Source organism: Mobula birostris, chromosome 14, assembly GCF_030028105.1.
Source record: "Mobula birostris isolate sMobBir1 chromosome 14, sMobBir1.hap1, whole genome shotgun sequence".
Lineage (NCBI taxonomy): Eukaryota > Metazoa > Chordata > Chondrichthyes > Myliobatiformes > Myliobatidae > Mobula > Mobula birostris.
In genome coordinates this window covers 1,807,067-1,826,591 of record NC_092383.1, presented here as the reverse complement: position 1 = coordinate 1,826,591, position 19,525 = coordinate 1,807,067, and the positions used below count along the sequence as shown (strand labels likewise).

Here is a 19,525-nt window from a genome sequence, read left to right as displayed (position 1 = left end):
GCACTGGACTTTGAGGCGATTGGTTCCAGGCTCAAATCTGGCTGGCCCCTTGCACACATTCCATCCGTACTGGTCGAGTGTCAAGCCAGCAACTGAGTCTCATAAAAAACAGACAAATGCCAAGGAAACAGCAAAAAATGCCACCCAATACGCCAGAAGGTGTAAAAAGAAACAAACAATCTTTAATTTTCTATATGAAAATAGTTCATAATTTGTTTAAAAGGACTGAAAATAGTTAATAATTTGTTTAAAAGGACTGAAAATAGTTAATAATTTGTTTAAAAGGACTGATGACCTTGTAAAATGGTATAATTTCTGTTCAATATGATTTATTACTTTGGAATCATAAGAGATTGCAAATGTCAGAAACTGGAGCAGCAGATAATCTGCTGAAAGAACTCAGTGAGCAGCTTCTGTGGGAGGGAAAGAATTGTCAAAACCCTCTCCAACTCAGATCATGGACAATTCCTTTCCTACCACAGAAACAGTTCGTCCCACTGAATTCCTCCAGTAGACTGTCTATTGCTCCAATTAGCTTGACGAAATGTTCTGGAGAAGAGTACAGTGGATTCCGGTTAATTTGGCCATCGGCTAATTGGGATAGCTGCTTATTTGGGACAATTCCTACAGAATAAAAACTAATCAAGAAAATTGCCAGGATTCCATTTATTTATTTGAGACACTATGCTGCTTGATTGGGGCAGGAGTCTGCTGCTGAACAGTTTCTAACTAGTGTCAGTCACATGCACGTCGTGTGGCCATTAGACGCTACACCATGCTTAGAGTAAACAGTTTTTAAATAGCGTTACATGTGTGCTTGTGTTCAAAAAGTAGTGATTTTTGTCACTGATAGTTGCAAGAAATAAGCAGTAAAACAATTCAGAACAGCTTCATTCACTGCAGTTTCAAGCGTTCAAGCTTGGAGATGCCAGAAACAGCCAGGAGTGAAAATGAAACAATTTCACTACTTCAACTAGTTAGGAACTATGAAGGATTTGAAGGTATCAACAATCATTTTGAATGTTACAATGAAAACAAAGATTTAGAAGATACAATGATCAAAAACATTGTTTGAAGTAAGTCCATTATCTGCACGAGATGTCTGAGCTGATTTTGTTCATTTACAGTCAATCAAAAGAACACAGCAGCGTACACTGAATGAATTCCTCTGTCAATAACTATTAGGAACTAATGCACAGCTTTATAGTACTGTAGTAGTTTTGGTAGTATTTTAACTTATACTGTATTTTATTTGAATACATAATTTATTACTTAAATGTTTTTTTTTATACCTTTTTAACTATTTCCATGAAAGTTCAGCAAATTGGAACCACCACTTAATTGTGCCATAGTGTATGGGTCCTGATGTGTCCTAATTAACCAGAATCCACTGTATATACTTTGAGATCCAGTTTGGAGGATGTGATAGTAAAAGTGACTTCCATCAGGATAAGCCTTTGGCACCTGGTATCAGAAACTATTTTTCTTCAATTGATTTAGGAGGTTGGGAAAAAGCTCTTCCTTCACGTTCAACATCATTTCCATTAACTGATCCATCTCCCACACCCACCATTCCTACTCAATAAGTAAAAATCCCAAATTAGACTCCAGGATGCCTGTCTGAAATAACGAGAACCACACAGGAAACAACTGTTTCTTCTCTGTTATCCTCTGAATTTGCCTGTCAAAATGTTATGTGCTTCCATTATATTGTTATATTGCTATGTCGCTGATGTTATATTGCTAAATAGTGCCAGTTCATTATGATGCAGATAGCGTGGGTATGAGGTTGCTGTCCCTGTGGCCAGCATTGGAATGGAAATCTTGGAACCAATGGATTTACCTCAGTACTGCCTTTATAACTAACCAAAGGTGAAGCGATTGAACAGCACACTCCATGGGCTACTGCTTTATCCGTCATTTCTCTTTTGGTGTCTTTGAGTTTCCACTTTCTAAAACAATGCTGATTTGCTTAACTAAAAAATTGCATTGCAGTAACTAAAAAGCTCTGGAAAATGTTGAATATGAGTTGTCCACACGTGGCTGTTTCTTCATTCCCTTGGCGGAGGATCTTTCAGTCTTCTTCATATAATGTTTTTACACGATTTATTTTAAAACGGTTCCATATTTGTTTTAGGAGAGCTCAGGTGGACCTGAGTTTGAAGCTGATATTCTGCCTTGTTACTGGTATATGAACTGTGGGAACGTACACTGAGGGTACATCATTATGAAGTTTTCAATACCTTTGGGCAGCACAGTAACGTAGCGGTTAGCATCATGCTATTACTGTGCCAACGACCAGGGTTCAATTCCCACCACTGCCTGTTCAGTCCCTCCCTGTGGTTGTGTGGGCTTCCTCCAGGTGCTCTGGTTTCCTCCCACATTCCAAAGACATACAGGGTGGTGGGTTAACTGTCACAAGGGTGTAATCGGGGGTGCTGGCTGGTTGGACCGGAAGGGCCAGTTATTATGCTGTATCTCTAAATATAATAAAAATCGTATCCAGTTAGGAAATTGCTCTGCTCTGTAACTTCTGGAGCAAGACAGCAGGGCTTGATAAACTTGTAGCCTTTCTCCCAATGTCTATACTGTAGTTGTTGACAATCATTTCCATTTTTAAAGCAAACCTCCCTCAATACTGGTCTAAATTTATTAAAAGTCAACATGTAAGTTGTTGCATACGGATGTCTCCTTTAACTTGTCATCTGTGTGTTGTACAGCCAGTTGAAGTCATCAGAATTCCCCCTCTGCCAGGTGAAGGATAGGAGTTTAGAGTCTATATAGACACTGGGCACACAATGATCCGGTCCTCCAGCATTACGCTGATAATCAGAAACATGAAATAGAGGCAGAACATGATGAAGCCCAATATCTTGTTCATCTTCCACTTGGAGAGACCGATGGAAATGATGACGAAGAGCAGCATCAGGAAGAGGAGTACGATGGCACAGAACAGGCCATTGCTGCTGACCGGAACTGGCTGGAAATGGTTAAAGGTCGTGTACAACAGCCAGGGCACTGGAAGTCTGTCACAGAGAGAACAAACAAGTTTGAAAGGTGTGTGGTAGCTGTGACTCAGCATTTGCCCCAGTCTTTATTCAACCCTTGATATCCCTCTAGGCTTCCTTAGGGAGAGTTAGTGCACTGTGGCCATGGTCGGAGACATGGAATGAAGAGCAGACAACACACATGGTATACTCGGCTCTTCAGGTTGGTTATTAATAGAACTGGATAGGTTAGAAAACATTTACTAGTCCTTGGGGTGTTGGAGATGGGGGTAGGAAAATGATTAGAATTCAGCATTCTCATCCTCTTGATTTGTCTGAATGTCCTCACCCATCCCTTCTCTGTGTAATGAATGGTTCTCCGTAATTTCCCTATTCGGCAGATCCTTTAGCACGTGCTAGTGAGCTAGGTCAGGTGTGACTGAAGGGATGTTGTCATTCATATCCAACATTATCCTAAGGTTGAAGGGTAAGGAAGCCTAGGAAACTCTGGATGTCAAAGAGGTTCTGAGGGTTAGATAAAGACTGGGGGAAATCCCAAAGGATGTTTAATTATTATTTTAAATGCAAATGGACAATCAGGGAGAAAAGTAGAGTCTATCAGAAAGAGGCAATGTGCATGAAGCTTCAGGAAAGAGGCGAGATCATCAGATGAAGACACAGAACCTTCTGAAGATCATCTTTCCTCGGTAGACCACGTGCACCTGCCTGTTTGTCTTTGTTCAATGGAGCCCATACCCTGTCAGGAAGGCAAACTACTCAGAGTTTTGAAGGAAATATTGGAAAGTTAGGCACTCGAGGTGTGGGGTTTGGATTTCTAAAATGGTCTGCAGGAATGATGAAATGTAGTGTAAAAAGAAGTGCCTTTGTATTGACCCTCACCTCCACCATGTCTGGAATAAGAGACTCACCCAACTGTGATGTCAAAGATGTTGCTTCCCACTGAGCTGGACACGGCCATGTCCCCGAGACCTTTCCGAGCAACTATTACACTGGTGATGAGGTCAGGGATTGAGGTGCCTGCTGCTAGAATGGTTAGGCCCATTATCTCTTCAGAAATCCCAATTGTTTCACCAACCTGAGTGAGAAAGGAGATGACTGTGATCCCAGTGCTCTAACAAACAGGATCAGAAGCTGGTTATTATCACTGACATACAGTACTGTGCTGAAGTGTTAATGCACAGGCTTAGCCAGGGTACCGAAGACTTTTGCACAGTACTGTACTTGACAACTTGAAGCAGAGAGTGAGTTTGTAAATCCGGCGGGACAAAAGGATGTGGGCACGGTGAGGGTGGAGCCCCACCAGAGAGGTGTGGGACAGGTGGCAGAGAAGGATGGAGTTGGTGCGGGTGCAGACACACCCAGCCCTGACTCCAAACAGCTGGTTTATTGATCATTACAAAATGTCCCTCTGGTGTTTCCCGCTCCCTCCCCTCTCCCTTCCCCTTTTCCCAGCCATGATTCCCCTCTCCCTGTCCCCTTCCCATTCTCAGTCCACAACAAAGACCCACATCAGAGTCAGGTTTATCATCACTCACATATTTCATGAATTATTTTGTTGCGAACTCTGCAAAAGCTTCAGGCACACTAGCGATATATATGTGCCTAAGACTTTTGCACAGTAGGTCATGGAATTTATTTTTTATGGTGGCAGTGCATTGCAATACGTAAAACCATCATCAATTGCAATAAGGAATCTATATAATAAAAAAAAAATAAGTAATTTTGGTGGTGGCAATCATCAAGCAGAAAAATTAGGGCCATTTAACAGACATTTAGACGGGCACATGGGCGTGAGGATAATGGAAGCATATGGACATTGTGCAGGCAGCAGATATTTAGTTTAGCTGGCCATTTGATTACTAATTTAATTGGTTCAGCACAGCATTGTGGGCCGGAGGGCCGGTTCCTGTGTGTACTGTTGTGTTCTAATTAGTGCAAAAAGACAGCATGATTTGTGAGGAAGAATCAATGGGTTGACTGACCATTCAGAAATCTGATGGTGGAGGGGAAGCAGCTTTTCCTAAATCATTGAGGCTCCTGTACCTCTTCCTCGATGGTAGCTACGAGAAGAGGGCGTGTCCTTGGTGATGGGGGTCCTTAATGATGGTTCTGCCTTTTTGAAGATCCAAGAAGTGATGAAATGTTGCCTGAAGTGCAGAGTGTTAGTTGGGTTAAAACCAATGGACCACTGATCAGGTGATTGGTTTCACCCAGTTGGGCCCTGATGGGTCACAGGTTGGACATTAATTCCCACTGCCACTGGGAATTTTGGAAAATAGCAATTAAAATTCCCATTGCTTACCACTGGAAGCTGTGCCAACACACCAACACTTACTGGCAGCTAGTGATAAGTCAGAAAATCTGCCTTCTACTATTTAAATCTCTGGGGTCCCACCACTGAAAAAGCTGCTGCAGATATGAACCGAGCAAATGAGAACAGAAGATATCGGAGCAAAATGAGGCCATTTGGCCCGTCAAATCTATTCTGCCATTCCATCATGGCTGATTTATTATCCCTCTCAACCCCATTCTCCTGCCTTGTCCCAGTAACCCTTGACAACTTACTAAAAAAGAACCTATCAACCTCTGCTTTAAATATACCAATGACTTGGCCTTCACAGCCACCTCTGGCAATGAATTCCACAGATTCACCACACTCTGGCTAAAGAAATTCCTCCTCATCTCCATTCTCAGTGGACGTTCCTCTATTCTGAGGCTGTGTCCTCTGAACCTAGACTCCCCCACTATAGGAAAAATCCTCCTCACATTCACTCTGTTCAATATTCAACAGGTTTCAATGACAGCTCCTACATTAACCCTTTCATTTCCAGAATCATCTCATGAATCTCCTCTGGATCTTCTCCAATGCCAGCACATCTTTTCCTAGGCATGGGGTCCAAAACTGCTCACAATACTCCAAGCTTGGTCTGACCTATGCCTTATAAATCCTCAGCTTTACATCCTTGCTGTCACCTCAGAGACAGCCTGTACTTTCCAGGATTGTATCCTAAGGAGAGATGTCACATGAAAACTCTCCCAGAGACCGTCTGCATTTAACATCAACAAGAGACAGGAATGCTCTTCCCGTTCATTCAGCTCAAATCCTTTAAGGCAAATTCCACTAGTCTACCTTTCACCCAGAGGACTGAAAAAACAAATTACTCACGGGTAGTTCATGGATTCAGAGAACCCTACAACACAGAGACAGGCTCTTCAGCCCATCTGGTCTCTGCCAAACTATTATTCTGCCTAGTCCCATCAACCTGCCCCTGGTCCATAGCCCTCCCATCCACATATTTATCCAGACCTCTCTTAAATGTTGAAGTTGAGCTCACGTCCACCACTTCCTGCGGCAGCTCGTTCCACACCCTCACCACCCTTTGAGTGAAGAAGTTCCCCTTAAATGTTCCTCTTAAACAGTTCACCTTTCATAACTTCTGGTTCAATAACCTCAGGGGGAAATGCCTGCTTGAATTCTCCTATTATACCCTTCGTAATTCTGCATGCCGCTGTCATATCTGCCTCATTCTCCCACGCTCCAGGGAAAAAGCTCTAATCTATTCAGCCGTTCCCTATAACTGATATACCTATAACTCAAGTCCCAGCAGCATCCTTGTGCAGTCTTTCAGTCTTATTGATATTTCATTCTGTTGGTAATAATTTTATTCAGCAGAGTACTCTCCCAGACAGGATGTACTGAGAAGATTTAGACCAGCGGTCCCCAACCACCGGACCGCAGAGCATGTGCTACCGGGCCGTGAGGAAACGATATGAGTCAGCTGCACCTTTCCTCATTCCCTGTCACGCACTGTTGAACTTGAACGTAGGGTTGGCAACTGTCCCGTATTTGCCGGGACATCCTGCGTATTGGTCTAAATTGGTTTGTCCCATACAGGTCTGCCCTTGTCCCGTATTTCCCCGGCTAAGGTAGAGAGTTCCTATGAAACCTTTCGTGCCGAAATGGTGTGAAGCGCAGAAGCAATTACCGTTAATTTATATGGGAAAATTTTTGAGCGTTCCCAGACCCAAAAAATAACTAACAAATCATACCAAATAACACATAAAACCTAAAATAAATAACACTAACATATAGTAAAAGCAGGAATGATATGATAAATACACAGCCTATATAAGGTAGAAATAATGTATGTACAGTATAGTCGGGAAGAAGAAGGCAAAACGGATTTGTGGGGGAAAGAATCGGCACGTACACGCATGCGCACAGACAGGTGCCCGCGCGAGGCTTCATAGTCATGGTAGTCTTTCCTGGGGTAAAGTGTCCCAGGATTTGACTGCTACTTTTGCCCCTTATTCGGGAGTGAGAAAGTTGGCAGCCCTACTTGAACACCCGTCAGCCGGTCCGCAAGAATATTGTCAATATTAAACCGGTCCGCAGTGCAAAAAAGGCTGGGGACCCCTGATTCAGACACACACACGCCTTAACACAATATAATTGTTTTAATGCTAATTCAAGCTACGTAAATTGCAGCAGTGGGGTCACTCACTGCTTTTAAAATCTGTAATGCAGACTGGTTCTGTTTATGGTGTTGAGTCAACTTTATCAAGTTGAAGTGCTCAGTTGGAGCACAACACTTCGAGCTGTACTTCACTGGAATTTCTGAGGATTAAGCACCCGGTCACGTAGGATTTCTCTTTCAAGTGTAAACTCAAAGCTGTGCCAAATAGGTTTTATATTCTTGCGTAGTCTACACAACTGTGAATCAAGAAGGTTTTGGGAACTTTGCACCTACCTGGTGGGCCCACCACACCATCAGGTATGAAAATGCACCAATCCACAAAATGGATCCAAAAAATGTACCAATGAAGTACTTCTTTGAAGCCTGTTGGAGAAGGAAACGACACACCATCAATATTCTCTCGTTTGCTGTCTTCAGGAAATATAACCCAAAGAGGGCAGAGCAAAGTAATTCACATATTAGAAAACAATTAACAAATTGATATCGAAGCATGGAGGCACAGAAGCTGAGATCCTTTGTCAGCACTGGAAAAGAAAGAAGAAGTCAGAATAAGGAGCTGAAGAGAAGGAAAGGGCACAAGTTGCCAAGTGATGGGTGCAAGTCTGGGTGAGCACACGGTCAAAGAGTCAGAGGGCAGCAGAGATCACAGAGGAGGAGCAGAGAGAGAGAGGCTCTCACTGAACTCCCGATAAAGAGGTTTAATCTTCAGGATGGGTATGCCTCGAAAAGACTTCGCAGTGAAGTCTTCACAGTTTTAAATTATGATGACAGTGAATCATAAACACAAGAGATTGTGCAGTTGCTGGAAATCCAGAGCAACACAAAATACTCAGGAAGCCAGGGAGCATCTATGGAGGGGAATAAACAGTTGACGTTTTAGGCCATCTAAGCCTCTGGTTTAAGGGAGTCCTGCTCAATATTAGGGAAGTTAATGTTACCTACAGTAACTTCAGAACTTTAAACTAATTCTAACAAAGACACAGGAGTCTGGAACTTCCCAGTTTACTTTTAGTGAGACACGCCCGTGTCACGTGGTGGTGTGATAATGTATGCAATTCACATATTTGTACATATAACCTGTAATGAATTATTTAAATGAACAAGGATGCTTAATTAAACAATATATGTGCAAGATTACTCAAATATTATTGAAATATTAAATACACAACACGCACTGTAACCCTAATTTTTACATCATTCCATCATCTGCCCGCCTGTCTATTCCTCAGTCTCCTCACTGGTCATTGAGAGGTCTGTACTATCAACCGTCAGAGTGATTGTATCCTTCTTGTTCCCCAGCTCTGCCCACGTTCCTCACTTGATGAGCCCTCCAGTGTGACGTCTCTGGGTACTGCCGTGACATCCTCCTCTTGGACACCCCCTCTATCTTGTCTGAAAGTTCTGAAGCTTGGAATGTTTTGGATTATATGAAGAATTACTTTAATTTCATTGTCTCTGTTTTTAATGATGTTTTTCACAACACAATCAGATTTCATGCTTGTCACATGACCATTGCTAATGACTCATTTTTTCTGTCTCACTTACTGGGTTTCTGACGTCAGGCACTGTTAACCAGAGTGGAAACACGATGGGGAGAAGACACAGGTACGTGATCTGTTTTCGTCGTGTTTCTGGCCATTCGAGACTTAAAGGTTCGTCATCATTGGATTCCTCCTCATCCTCATCTTCATCATCATCGGAATCATCATCACTGTCGTCACTATCATCGTCATCATCGCTGCCGTCAGAACCCCCGTCGCTGCTATCTCCTCCATCATCTTCACCCGTCTGGTCTTCGTTCTACCATCAGAAAGACAAAGGTTCATTCAAAGTGTTTCACCGCGCGTTGAGCAGGTTGTGAGTGAAGCTGCGGTTCAGCAGCCAGCAGAGCAATGGTAAGTCTGTACTGAATGAGTGTGGTTCCCCAGGGCCAGGGGCTGAACTTACTGTACAAAACTTAACTGATGACAAACACTCACTCAGAAACTGTAAAGTCAAGCTCCACACTAGTAAACAAATGCTGAGTGACTCAAGTACTTTTCTTTATTGGAGAGTGCCTGCCAGCAATCAGCCTCCACCCTCCTGGCGTCTCCACAAACCTCACTGTTTACAGCATCTCAGCACAGTTTTAAATTATGACCTATGTTTCAGACTGCAGATTATTAACGAGTGTGACAGGGGGCAGTGCTTCACATCGTCACCCTAGGAATCGACAACTCAATCTCCCCACCATTCTGAGATCCAACGTTTCACATTACTCTCTGGTTACTATCTCTGTGGCCGAACTTGGATCCTCACAACTGGCCTCTCCAGATTCAATTCTGTTATTGTCTGGCATTTTATCAAAATGTTTCTGAAAGTCCTCATAAGCTTATCACATACATAACTTTTTCTGCTTTTTCTCAAGAACCTTGGTGCGATGCTAGGCAGGTGTTAGCTGAAGTGCTTCCACTTGCCTCTCAATTAAATCATCCCTGTGATGGTGTCCAACCAGTCTGTCTATTGAATCCTCACCCATCTTTACAGAGTGCCCTTTCAAAATAGTGCAGGCAATCAAACCAAGCTCAGGGAAAATGTGTGCAGAAAGTTCTGGAACATAGAACATGGAAAACTAGAGCACAGCTCAGGCTCTTCGGCCCACAATGTTGTGTCAACGTTTTAAGCTACTGTATTACAAGATCAATCTAGCCCTTTCCTCCTACATAACCCTCCATTTTTCTATCATCCATATGCCTATCTGAGAGTTTCTTAAGTGTCACGAATGGATCTGCCTCTATCACCAACCCTGGCAACAAATTCCACCCACCCACCACCCTCTGTGTTTAAAATTAAACAACCCGCCTCTGACATCCCCCCTACACCTTCCTCCAGTCACCTTAAAATTTGCCCTCTTGTAACCAACACAACAGGAATTCTGCAGATGCTGGAAATTCAAGCAACACACATAAAAGTTGCTGGTGAACACAGCAGGCCAGGCAGCATCTCTAGGAAGAGGTACGGTTGACGTTTCAGGCCGAGACCCTTCGTCAGGACTAACTGAAGGAAGAGTTAGTAAGAGATTTGAAAGTGGGAGGGGGGGGGAGATCCGAAATGATAGGAGAAGACAGGAGGGGGAGGGATGGAGCCAAGAGCTGGACAGGTGATTGGCAAAAGGGATACGAGGCTGGAGAAGGGAGGGGATCATGGAACGGGAAACCTGGGAAGAAAGAGAAGGGGGGAGGGGAGACCGGAGGGTGGAGAGCAGGCAAGGAGTTATACTGAGAGGGACAGAGGGAGAAAAAAGAGAGAGGGAGAAAAAAAGGGGGGGGAAATATATATAAAATAAATAAATAAGGGATGGGGTATGAAGGGGAGGAGGGGCATTAACGGAAGTTAGAGAAGTCAATGTTCATTCCATCAAGTTGGAGGCTACCCAGACGGAATATAAGGTGTTGTTCCTCCAACCTGAGTGTGGCTTCATCTTGACAGTAGAGGAGGCCGTGGATAGACATGTCAGAATGGGAATGGGACGTGGACTTAAAATGTGTGGCCACTGGGAGGTCCTGCTTTCTCTGGCGGACAGAGCATAGGTGTTCAGCAAAACGATCTCCCAGTCTGCGTCGGGTCTCGCCAATATATAGAAGGCCACATTGGGAGCACCGGACACAGTATATCACCCCAGCCTACTCACAGGTGAAGTGTAGCCTCACCTGGAAGGACTGTCTGGGGCCCTGAATGGCGGTAAGGGAGGAAGTGTAAGGGCATGTGTAGCACTTGTTCCGCTTACAAGGATAAGTGCCAGGAGGGAGATCAGTGGGGAGGGATGGGGGGGACGAATGGACAAGGGAGTCGTGTAGGGAGCGATCCCTGCGGAAAGCAGGGGGGGGGGGAGGGAAAGATGTGCTTAGTGGTGGGATCCCGTTGGAGGTGGTGGAAGTTACAGAGAATTATATGTTGGACCCGGAGGCCGGTGGGTTGGTAGGTGAGGACAAGGGGAACTCTATTCCTAGTGGGGTGGCGGGAGGATGGAGTGAGAGCAGATGTGCATGAAATGGGAGAGATGCGTTTGAGAGCAGAGTTGATGCTGGAGGAAGGGAAGCCCCTTTCTTTAAAAAAGGAGGACATCTCCTTCGTCCTGGAATGAAAAGCCTCATCCTGAGAGCAGATGCGGCGGAGACAGAGGAATTGCGAGAAGGGGATGGCATTTTTGCAAGAGACAGGGTGGGAGAAGGAATAGTCCAGATAGCTGTGAGAGTCCGTAGGCTTATAGTAGACATCAGTAGATAAGCTGTCTCCAGAGACAGAGACAGAAAGATCAAGAAAGGGGAGGGAGGTGTCAGAAATGGACCAGGTAAACTTGAGGGCAGGGTGAAAGTTGGAGGCAAAGTTAAGCATCAACTGTACCTCTTCCTATAGATGCTGCCTGGCCTGCTGCATTCACCAGCATTTTTTGTGAGTGTTGCTTGAATTTCCAGCATCTGCAGATTTCCTCGTGTCTGCCATGCTGACCTAGGCAACCTTCTGCTGAATCTCATTCACACTCTCTCTAAAGCTTCCACATCTTTCCTATCATGAGGTCAGAACTGAACACAATATTCCAGACACGGTCTAACCAGGGCTTTATCGAGCGGCAACATTACCTCGCCCTTTGAACTCAATCTCCTGACTAACGAAGGTCAACACACCACACTCCTTCTTAATCACCCTATCAACTTGTATCACACAGAATGTTGGAGGAACTCGGCAGGCCAGGCAGCATCCATGGAAAGAGTACAGCTGACATTTTGGGCCAAAAAACCTTCTTGGCCAAAACATCGACTATGCTCTCTTCCATAGAGGCTGCCTGGCCTGCTGAGTTCCTCCAACATCTTGTGTGTGTTGCTCGGATCTCCAGCGTCTGCAGATTTTTTCTTGTTTGTGATTGGCTATCAACTTGCACAGCAACTTTGAGGGATCAGTGGACTTGGACTCCAAAATCCCCCTCTTCCTCCACACTGTGACGAATTCTACCACTAACCTTGTACTCTGCCTTCCACTTTGGCCTTTCAAAGTGAATCACTTGGTACTTTCCTGGAGTGAACTCCCATCTGTCTCCTGTCAATGTCCTGCTGGAAGCTCAGAACTGCGAGGGTACAGAGCCCACACTGACCTGTCCCAGTAACGCTGCCCTCACCGCCCTCACCACCCTCCCCTCCCATTGCGTGCTGCCTTCCAGCTGCCAAGCCAAACAAGCGGAATGAACAAGAAGCCAGGGATGATGTACAGGGTCCTGGCTGGGGTTGGCATCATCCTTGTCTCCAGGTGGCGATGTGGCCGCTGGCTCGGATGGGGGTGTCACTTGGACGTTCACCGTGTTCGGGAGATCTGTCTTCTCTGTCTCTCCACCTGAAACAGAAGGTACAGGAACCTTCAAGGCCGCATCGCTCTGCATAGTACGAAATGACATCTTACTTCAGCAGTAGAGTTTTATTCTGGTTCACTCCTTGCAAAGATTTAACCTAATAAACAAAAACTAAAAATTAAGAGTTGGTTTCGGTGAACCTGGTTCACCAGCTCAGGGAGCTACCCTCATACATGGACTGACCAAGTGTGACTCCAGTCTCTTGCCAATTACCCCACTCTGAGACAATCCAGCAGGGCATTCGGTAACGCCATCCTCCAACTCCGCTGGACAGTCACTGGGAGTAAATACTGACCTTCCCAACTACAATTTGACTTCAGAATAAAATTCCCTATCTGAAATTCATCATGGCTGCTCCTGCATCCCACTCAACCCCACACACCTGCCTTCTCACCAGATCCTTTGATGCCCTGACCAATCAGGAAAAGATCAATTTCCGTCTTAAATACACCCGCGGACTTGGCCTCCACCACAGCCTGTGCCAGAGCATTCCACAGATTTGTTACTCGCTGGCTAAAAAAATTCCTCCTTACCTCTGTTCTAAAAGGTCGCCCCTCAGTTTTGAGGCTGTGCCCTCTAGTTCTGGATACCCCCACCAGAGGAAACATCCTCTCCACATCCACTTTATCTTAACACTCGGTAGGTTTCATTGAAATCCCCCCACATTCTTCTAAGTTCCAGTGAGTACAGGCCCAAAGCTGCCAAACACTCCTCATATGTTAACCTCTTCATTCCCAGAATCATCCACGTGAACCTCCTCAGGACTCTCTCCAATGACAACACATCCTTTCTGAGATACGGGGCCCAAAACTGTTGACAATACTCCAAGTGCAGCCTGACTAGTGTCTTATAATGGCTCAGCATTATCTCCTTGCTTTTATATTCTATTCCACTTGAAATAAATGCCAACATTGCATTTGCCTTCTTTACCACAGACTCCAACTGTAAATTAACCTGCTGGGAGTCTTGCATGAGGACTCCTAAATCCCTCTGCACCTCTGATGTTTGAACCTTCTCCCCATTTACATAATAGTCTGCACTATTGTTCCTTTTACCAAAGTGCATCATCATACATTTCCCGACACTGCATTCCATCTGCCCCTTTTTTGCCCATTCTTCCAATTTGTCTAAGTCCTGCTGCAATCGCATTGCTTCCTCAGCACTACCTACCCCTCCACCTATCTTCAGATCATCCGTAGACCTTGCCACAAAGCCATCAATTCCATTATCCAAATTACTGACAAGCAATCTGAAAAGTAGCGGTCCCAATACTGACCCCTGAGGAACACCACTAGTCACTGGCAGCCAATTGGTAAAGGTTCCTTTATTCCCACTCGCTGCCTCCTGCCTGTCAGCCATTCCTCTGTCCATGCCAGTATCCTTCCTGTAACACCAGAGGATTTCATCCTCGTGTGTGACACCTTATCAAGTGCTTTCTGAAAATCCAAGTAAATGACATCCACTCCCTCTCTCTTGTCCACCCTGCTTGTTACTTCTTTGAAAAACTCTAAAAGATTTGTCAGGCAAGATTTCCCTTTACAGAAATCATGCTGACTTCGACTTATTTTATCATTAGGCTCCAAGTACTTCAAAACCTCATCCTTAATAATAGACTCCAACACTTTCCCAACCACTGAGGTTAGGCTAACTGGCCTATAATTTCCTTTATTTCGCATTCCTCCGTTTTTAAAGAGTGGAGTGACATCTGCCACTTCTCAGGCCACTTCTGCATCCTATCAATGTTCCACTGTAACCTCTGACACCCCTCCAGACTGTCCACAACCCACCCAACCTTTGTGTCATCAGCAAACCTACTAACTCACCCTTCTACTTCTTCATCCAGGTCGTTTATAAAAATCACAAAGAGGAGGGGGCCTGCGGAACATCACTGGTCACCAACCTCCATGCAGAATACAAACCATCTACAACCACCCTTTGCTTTCTGTGGGTAAGTCAATTCTGGATCCACAAATCAAGGTCTCCTTGGATCCCATACTTCCTTACTTTCTGAAGGAGCCTTGCATGAGGACCCTTATCAAATGCCTTACTGAAATCCATATACACTACAGCTACTGCTCTACTTTCATCAATGTGTTTTGTAACTTCTTCAAAGAATTCAATCAGGTTCATAAGGCACGACCTGCCCTTGACAAAGCTATGCTGACTATCCCTAATCAGATTATGTCTCTCCAAATGCTCATAAATCCTGCCTCTCAGGATCTTCCACAACAACTTGCCCACCGCTGAAGTCAGACTCACTGGTCTATAATTTCCTGGGTTATCTCTCCTCCTGTTCTTGAACAAGGGAACAACATTTGCAACCCTCCAACCCTCTGGTACTTCTCCCATCCTTATTGATGACACAGAGATCATCGCCAGAGGCTCAGCAATCTCTTCCCTCGCACCCACAGTAGCCTGGGGTATATCTCATCCAGTCCCGGTGAGTTATCTAACTTAATGCTTTTCAATAGTTCCAGCACATCCTCTTTCTTAATGTCTATATGCTCAAGCTTTTCAGTCCACTGTAAGTGATCGCTACAATCACCAAGATCCTTTACCCTGGTGAATACTGAAGCAAAGTATTCATTAACTGCCTCCACTACCTTCTCTGACTCCGTGCACACGTTTCCACTCTCACTCCTGATTAGTCCTATTCTCACACTGCTCATCCTCTTGCTCTTCACATACTTGTAGAATGCCTTGGGGTTTTCCTTAATCCTCCTCACCAAGGCCTTCTCATGGCCCCTTCTAGCTCTCTTAATTCCATTCTTAAGTTCCTTCCCAGAAACATTCTAATTTTCTACAGCTCTAATAGTACCTTGTTTCTTGAACCTTTTGTAAGCTTTTCTCTTCTCCCTATAACCTTTGACGCTGTTATTAATCAAGAACCTATCTACCTCTGCTTTAAAGCTACCCAATATCTTGGGTTCCACAGTCATCAGCAGCGATGAATTTCACAGATTCATCACCTTTGGCCAAAGAACTTCCTCTTCATCTCTGTTGTGAAGGCACCTCCTTTTCTGAGGCTGCGTCCTCTGGTCTTAGACTCCCCCACTATTGGAGAGTCTCGGACCAGAGGACACGGCCTCAGAAACATCCTCTCCGTATTCACTTTCAATATTCAATAGGTTTCAGAGAGATTCTCCTCCCCCTTTATCCTTCTAAACTTCTTTCAGTACAGGCCCAGAGCCTTCAAACGCTCCTCACATGTTAACCCTTTCATTCCTGGGCTCAGTCTCAAACCTCCTCTGGATCCTCTCCAGTGCTGGTCATCTTTTCTCAGGCATGGGGCCCCATAACTCCAATGGCAGGAGGGAAGCTCCAGAACGTTCCTCTTGTACCCCAAGTTGATTGAGACTACTGTTGGAGGTTGGGCATTCTTTCTCTCCTAAGATTCCTTCTACTAGCTTCCAGTGGTGCTGAGAAATCGGATTGTGCAGGAGGATGGCAGAGTCAGCTGTGAGACTTGCAATCCAGCAGCTTCAGGAGGAAGTTTGGGAACATTGTTACTGCACCCAGGGTTATGGAGCAATGATAAACTACGGCAATGGTGAGACTGGAGGCAGGCGGATGAATCGATGCTCCCAACTCATCTTGCAAACAATGTAGAAAGGCCAGCTGCTACTGGATAGGGGAATGAGGAAGTGCACATACTTGCCTGCCTGACATTAATCACTGACCACTGAGATAAAGAAAAACAGCAGCTTCTGGCAGCTTTACAAAAGTAAAAGCAGGGGAGGTCCAGCAGAAGTAAACAAAGTAGATATCAGTAAGGTTGAAAGAGAACGGAGAAAATTTACAAGGACGTTGCTGGGGCTTGAGGACCTGAGTTACAGGGAAAGATTAAACAGGTTTGGTCCATGATGCGGTGCCAATATTTTAACCCACTCCAAGATCAAATCTAACCCGTCCCTCCCACATAGCCCTCCGTCTGTCTTTCATCCATGTGCCCATCTGAGTCTCTTAAACATCCCAAATGTATCTGCCTCTACCACCAAACCTGGCAGTGTGCTTTACGCACCCACCACTCTGTGTTTAAAAAAACCACCTCTGATGCCCCCCCAGACTTTCCGCCAATCACCTTAAAATTATGCCCCCTTGTATTAGCTATTTCCCCCTGGGATGAAGTCTCTGGCTCCACACTCCTTAAAAGCCTCTTCATCTTGTACACCTCTAACAAGTCACTTTTCATCCTCCTTCGCTGCAAAGAGAAAAGCCCCCCTCACTCAGCTTATCCTTGTATGACATGCTGTCGAATCCAGGCAGCATTCTGATAAATCTTTGCATCTTCTCTAAAGCTTCACATTCTTCCTTTGACTCCCTCACTAATCAAGAACCTGTCAATCTCTGCTTTAAATATACCCACCGACTTGGCCTCCACAGCCATCTGTGGCAATGAATTCCACAGATTCACCACTCTCTGGCTAAAGAAATTCCTCCTCATCTCTGTTCTAAATGGATGTCCCTCTAATCTGAAGCTGTGCCCTCTGGTCTTGGACTTCCCCACTATAGGAAATATTCTCTCCATGTATACTCTATCTAGGCCTTTCAGTATCCTATGGGCTTCAAGGAGATCCGCCCCCCGCCAGTCTTCTAAACTCCAGCAAGTACTGGGCCTTACATGTTCCATCAGAGTCTTTTACCCTTGTGGTTTCTTAACTCTACCCATAAGGATTCTACATCTTCTGATCCTATCCTTTCAAAGGATTTAATTTCATTTTTTACCCACAGAGCCACACCGCCCCCTCTGCCTTCCTGCCTGTCCTCTCAATACAATGCGTATCCTTGGTCATTAAGCTCCCAACTATAATCTTCTTTCAGCCTTGATTCAGTGATGCCCACAACATCATACCTGCCAATCTGTAACTGTGCTACAAGTCCATCGACCTTATTCTGGAAACTGCGCACATTCAAATATAACACCTTCAGTCCTGTATTCACCCTTCTTGATTTTGTCCACCCTTTACATTGCACTGACTGCTTCCTCTCCTTCTCCTGGGGGTCACCCATCTGCTATCTGAAGCTTGCACTCTGACCACCCAGTTCCTTGATCTTATCAGCCAGGAGCTGAGCTTGGGTGCACTTCCTGCAGATGAGGTCATCAGGAAGACTATCAGGTGCCCTGCAATTCCACACTTTTCAGGGGGAGCATTCCACTGCCTAGACTTGTTATCGCTTTGCCTCTAAATTTTTAAGCTTAGAGTCTACTACCAACTAAATGACTCCAAACGACTCAACACCTTTATCCTCTGACTGTTCTCACTGAAGCCTGTTGAGCCAAAGCCTGACCACTCTAACATTGGCCCGCTCACACAGTGGCTGCTCCCACAATTTGTCTATCTGATCTTTATAAGTTGATCAAAAGGTCTGCAGAGAACATGAAATGATACTTAAAAGTGTTTTCAAAATTAACGTAAAAAGTCTCTGCAATTTTCTTAAAAGCTGGAGAGGCAAGGATATTGTGTCCCATTAAAATCTAACACATATGCAGAAACCCAGCATGGATTCAGAAAGGGGAAATCATGTTTTACTAATATGCTGGAGTTCTGTGAAAAGGCAACCAAAATTTATGATAAAAATAGAGCAGTTGATATCATTTACTTGAACTTTTAGAACGCTTTTGACAAGATACCCCACAAGATGTTAATAATCAAATTACAGGAGATAAGGATTCAGGGTAAGTTGTGCAAATGGGTGCAGGATTGGCTCAAAAATAGAAAACATCGAGTTATGGTTAGAGGATCATTTTTATTCCTGGAAGATGTTAAGAGTGGGGTTCTGCAGGGATCGGTTTCGGGGCTGCTGCTGTTTTCAATTTACATTAATGATTTGGATAAGCACATAACAAATAAACTGGTAAAGTTTGCCAATGACACAAAATTAGGGGGACGAACTGATAACATTCAGGCAGCAGAATCAATACAGTTAGATCTAAACAAAATCCAGATGTGGGTAGCTAAATAGCCGATGAAATTTAATGTAGGTAAATTTAAAGTGTTACACATAGGAAGTAGAAATATTAGATATAAATATACAGTGGAGGGGTGTTGAGTTAGAAAGTGCACTGTTTGAGAAGGATTGGGCATCCTGATAGACATCACTATCAACATCTAGACAATGCACAGAAGCGATTAGGAAGGCTAATAGAATGATTGTATGTAATCGCTCAGTGTTCAAGTCAAGAGACGTTCTCCTTAAGCTATATAATCCGCTTGTGAGGCCACACCTTGGGTATTGTGTAAATTTTGGCCTCTATGTTTTGTGAGAGATGTGAAGGGCCTGGAGAGAGTTCAGAGAACAGCAGTGGGACTCATTCCAGGTCTGCAGGGTATGAGTTATGAAAAAAGATTGAAAGAATTAAATCTTTTTAGCCTGAGTAGATGTAGAATGTGAGGAGAGATGATAGAGGTGTTCAAAATCATTAAGGGTATAAGTAAGGTGGATGCCAACTGTAACTTCAAAAATTAATCCATCAGCGAGGACACGGGGCCATAGATGGAGACTGGTTAAAGGGAGATTTCAGATTAACGTCAGGATGCATTTCTTTATACAGCGAGTTGTGGACTGACACATTGTCCAAACTACCTAGCTGTGTAGTTGAGAGGAGTGCGTAGAGACTTTCAAATCTAAACTCAATAGTTATTTCAACATACTTGAAA

The 19,525-nt window shown here is 44.4% G+C and overlaps 1 protein-coding gene across 1 annotated transcript in view; it reads right to left on the bottom strand.

The window, feature by feature from the left end:
* Positions 1-213: 213 nt before the first annotated feature.
* The window catches only part of slc24a1 (solute carrier family 24 member 1), a 54,219-nt gene continuing 34,907 nt past the window's right edge, over positions 214-19,525 (bottom strand). The window contains exons 7-11 of the mRNA XM_072277869.1: positions 12,729-12,850; positions 9,032-9,286; positions 7,760-7,849; positions 3,917-4,083; positions 214-3,026 (exon numbers count right to left, since the gene is read on the bottom strand). Coding sequence (XP_072133970.1) covers positions 2,777-3,026; positions 3,917-4,083; positions 7,760-7,849; positions 9,032-9,286; positions 12,729-12,850 — 884 coding nt within the window. The 3' untranslated portion in view covers positions 214-2,776. The remainder of the gene's footprint in view (positions 3,027-3,916; positions 4,084-7,759; positions 7,850-9,031; positions 9,287-12,728; positions 12,851-19,525) is intronic.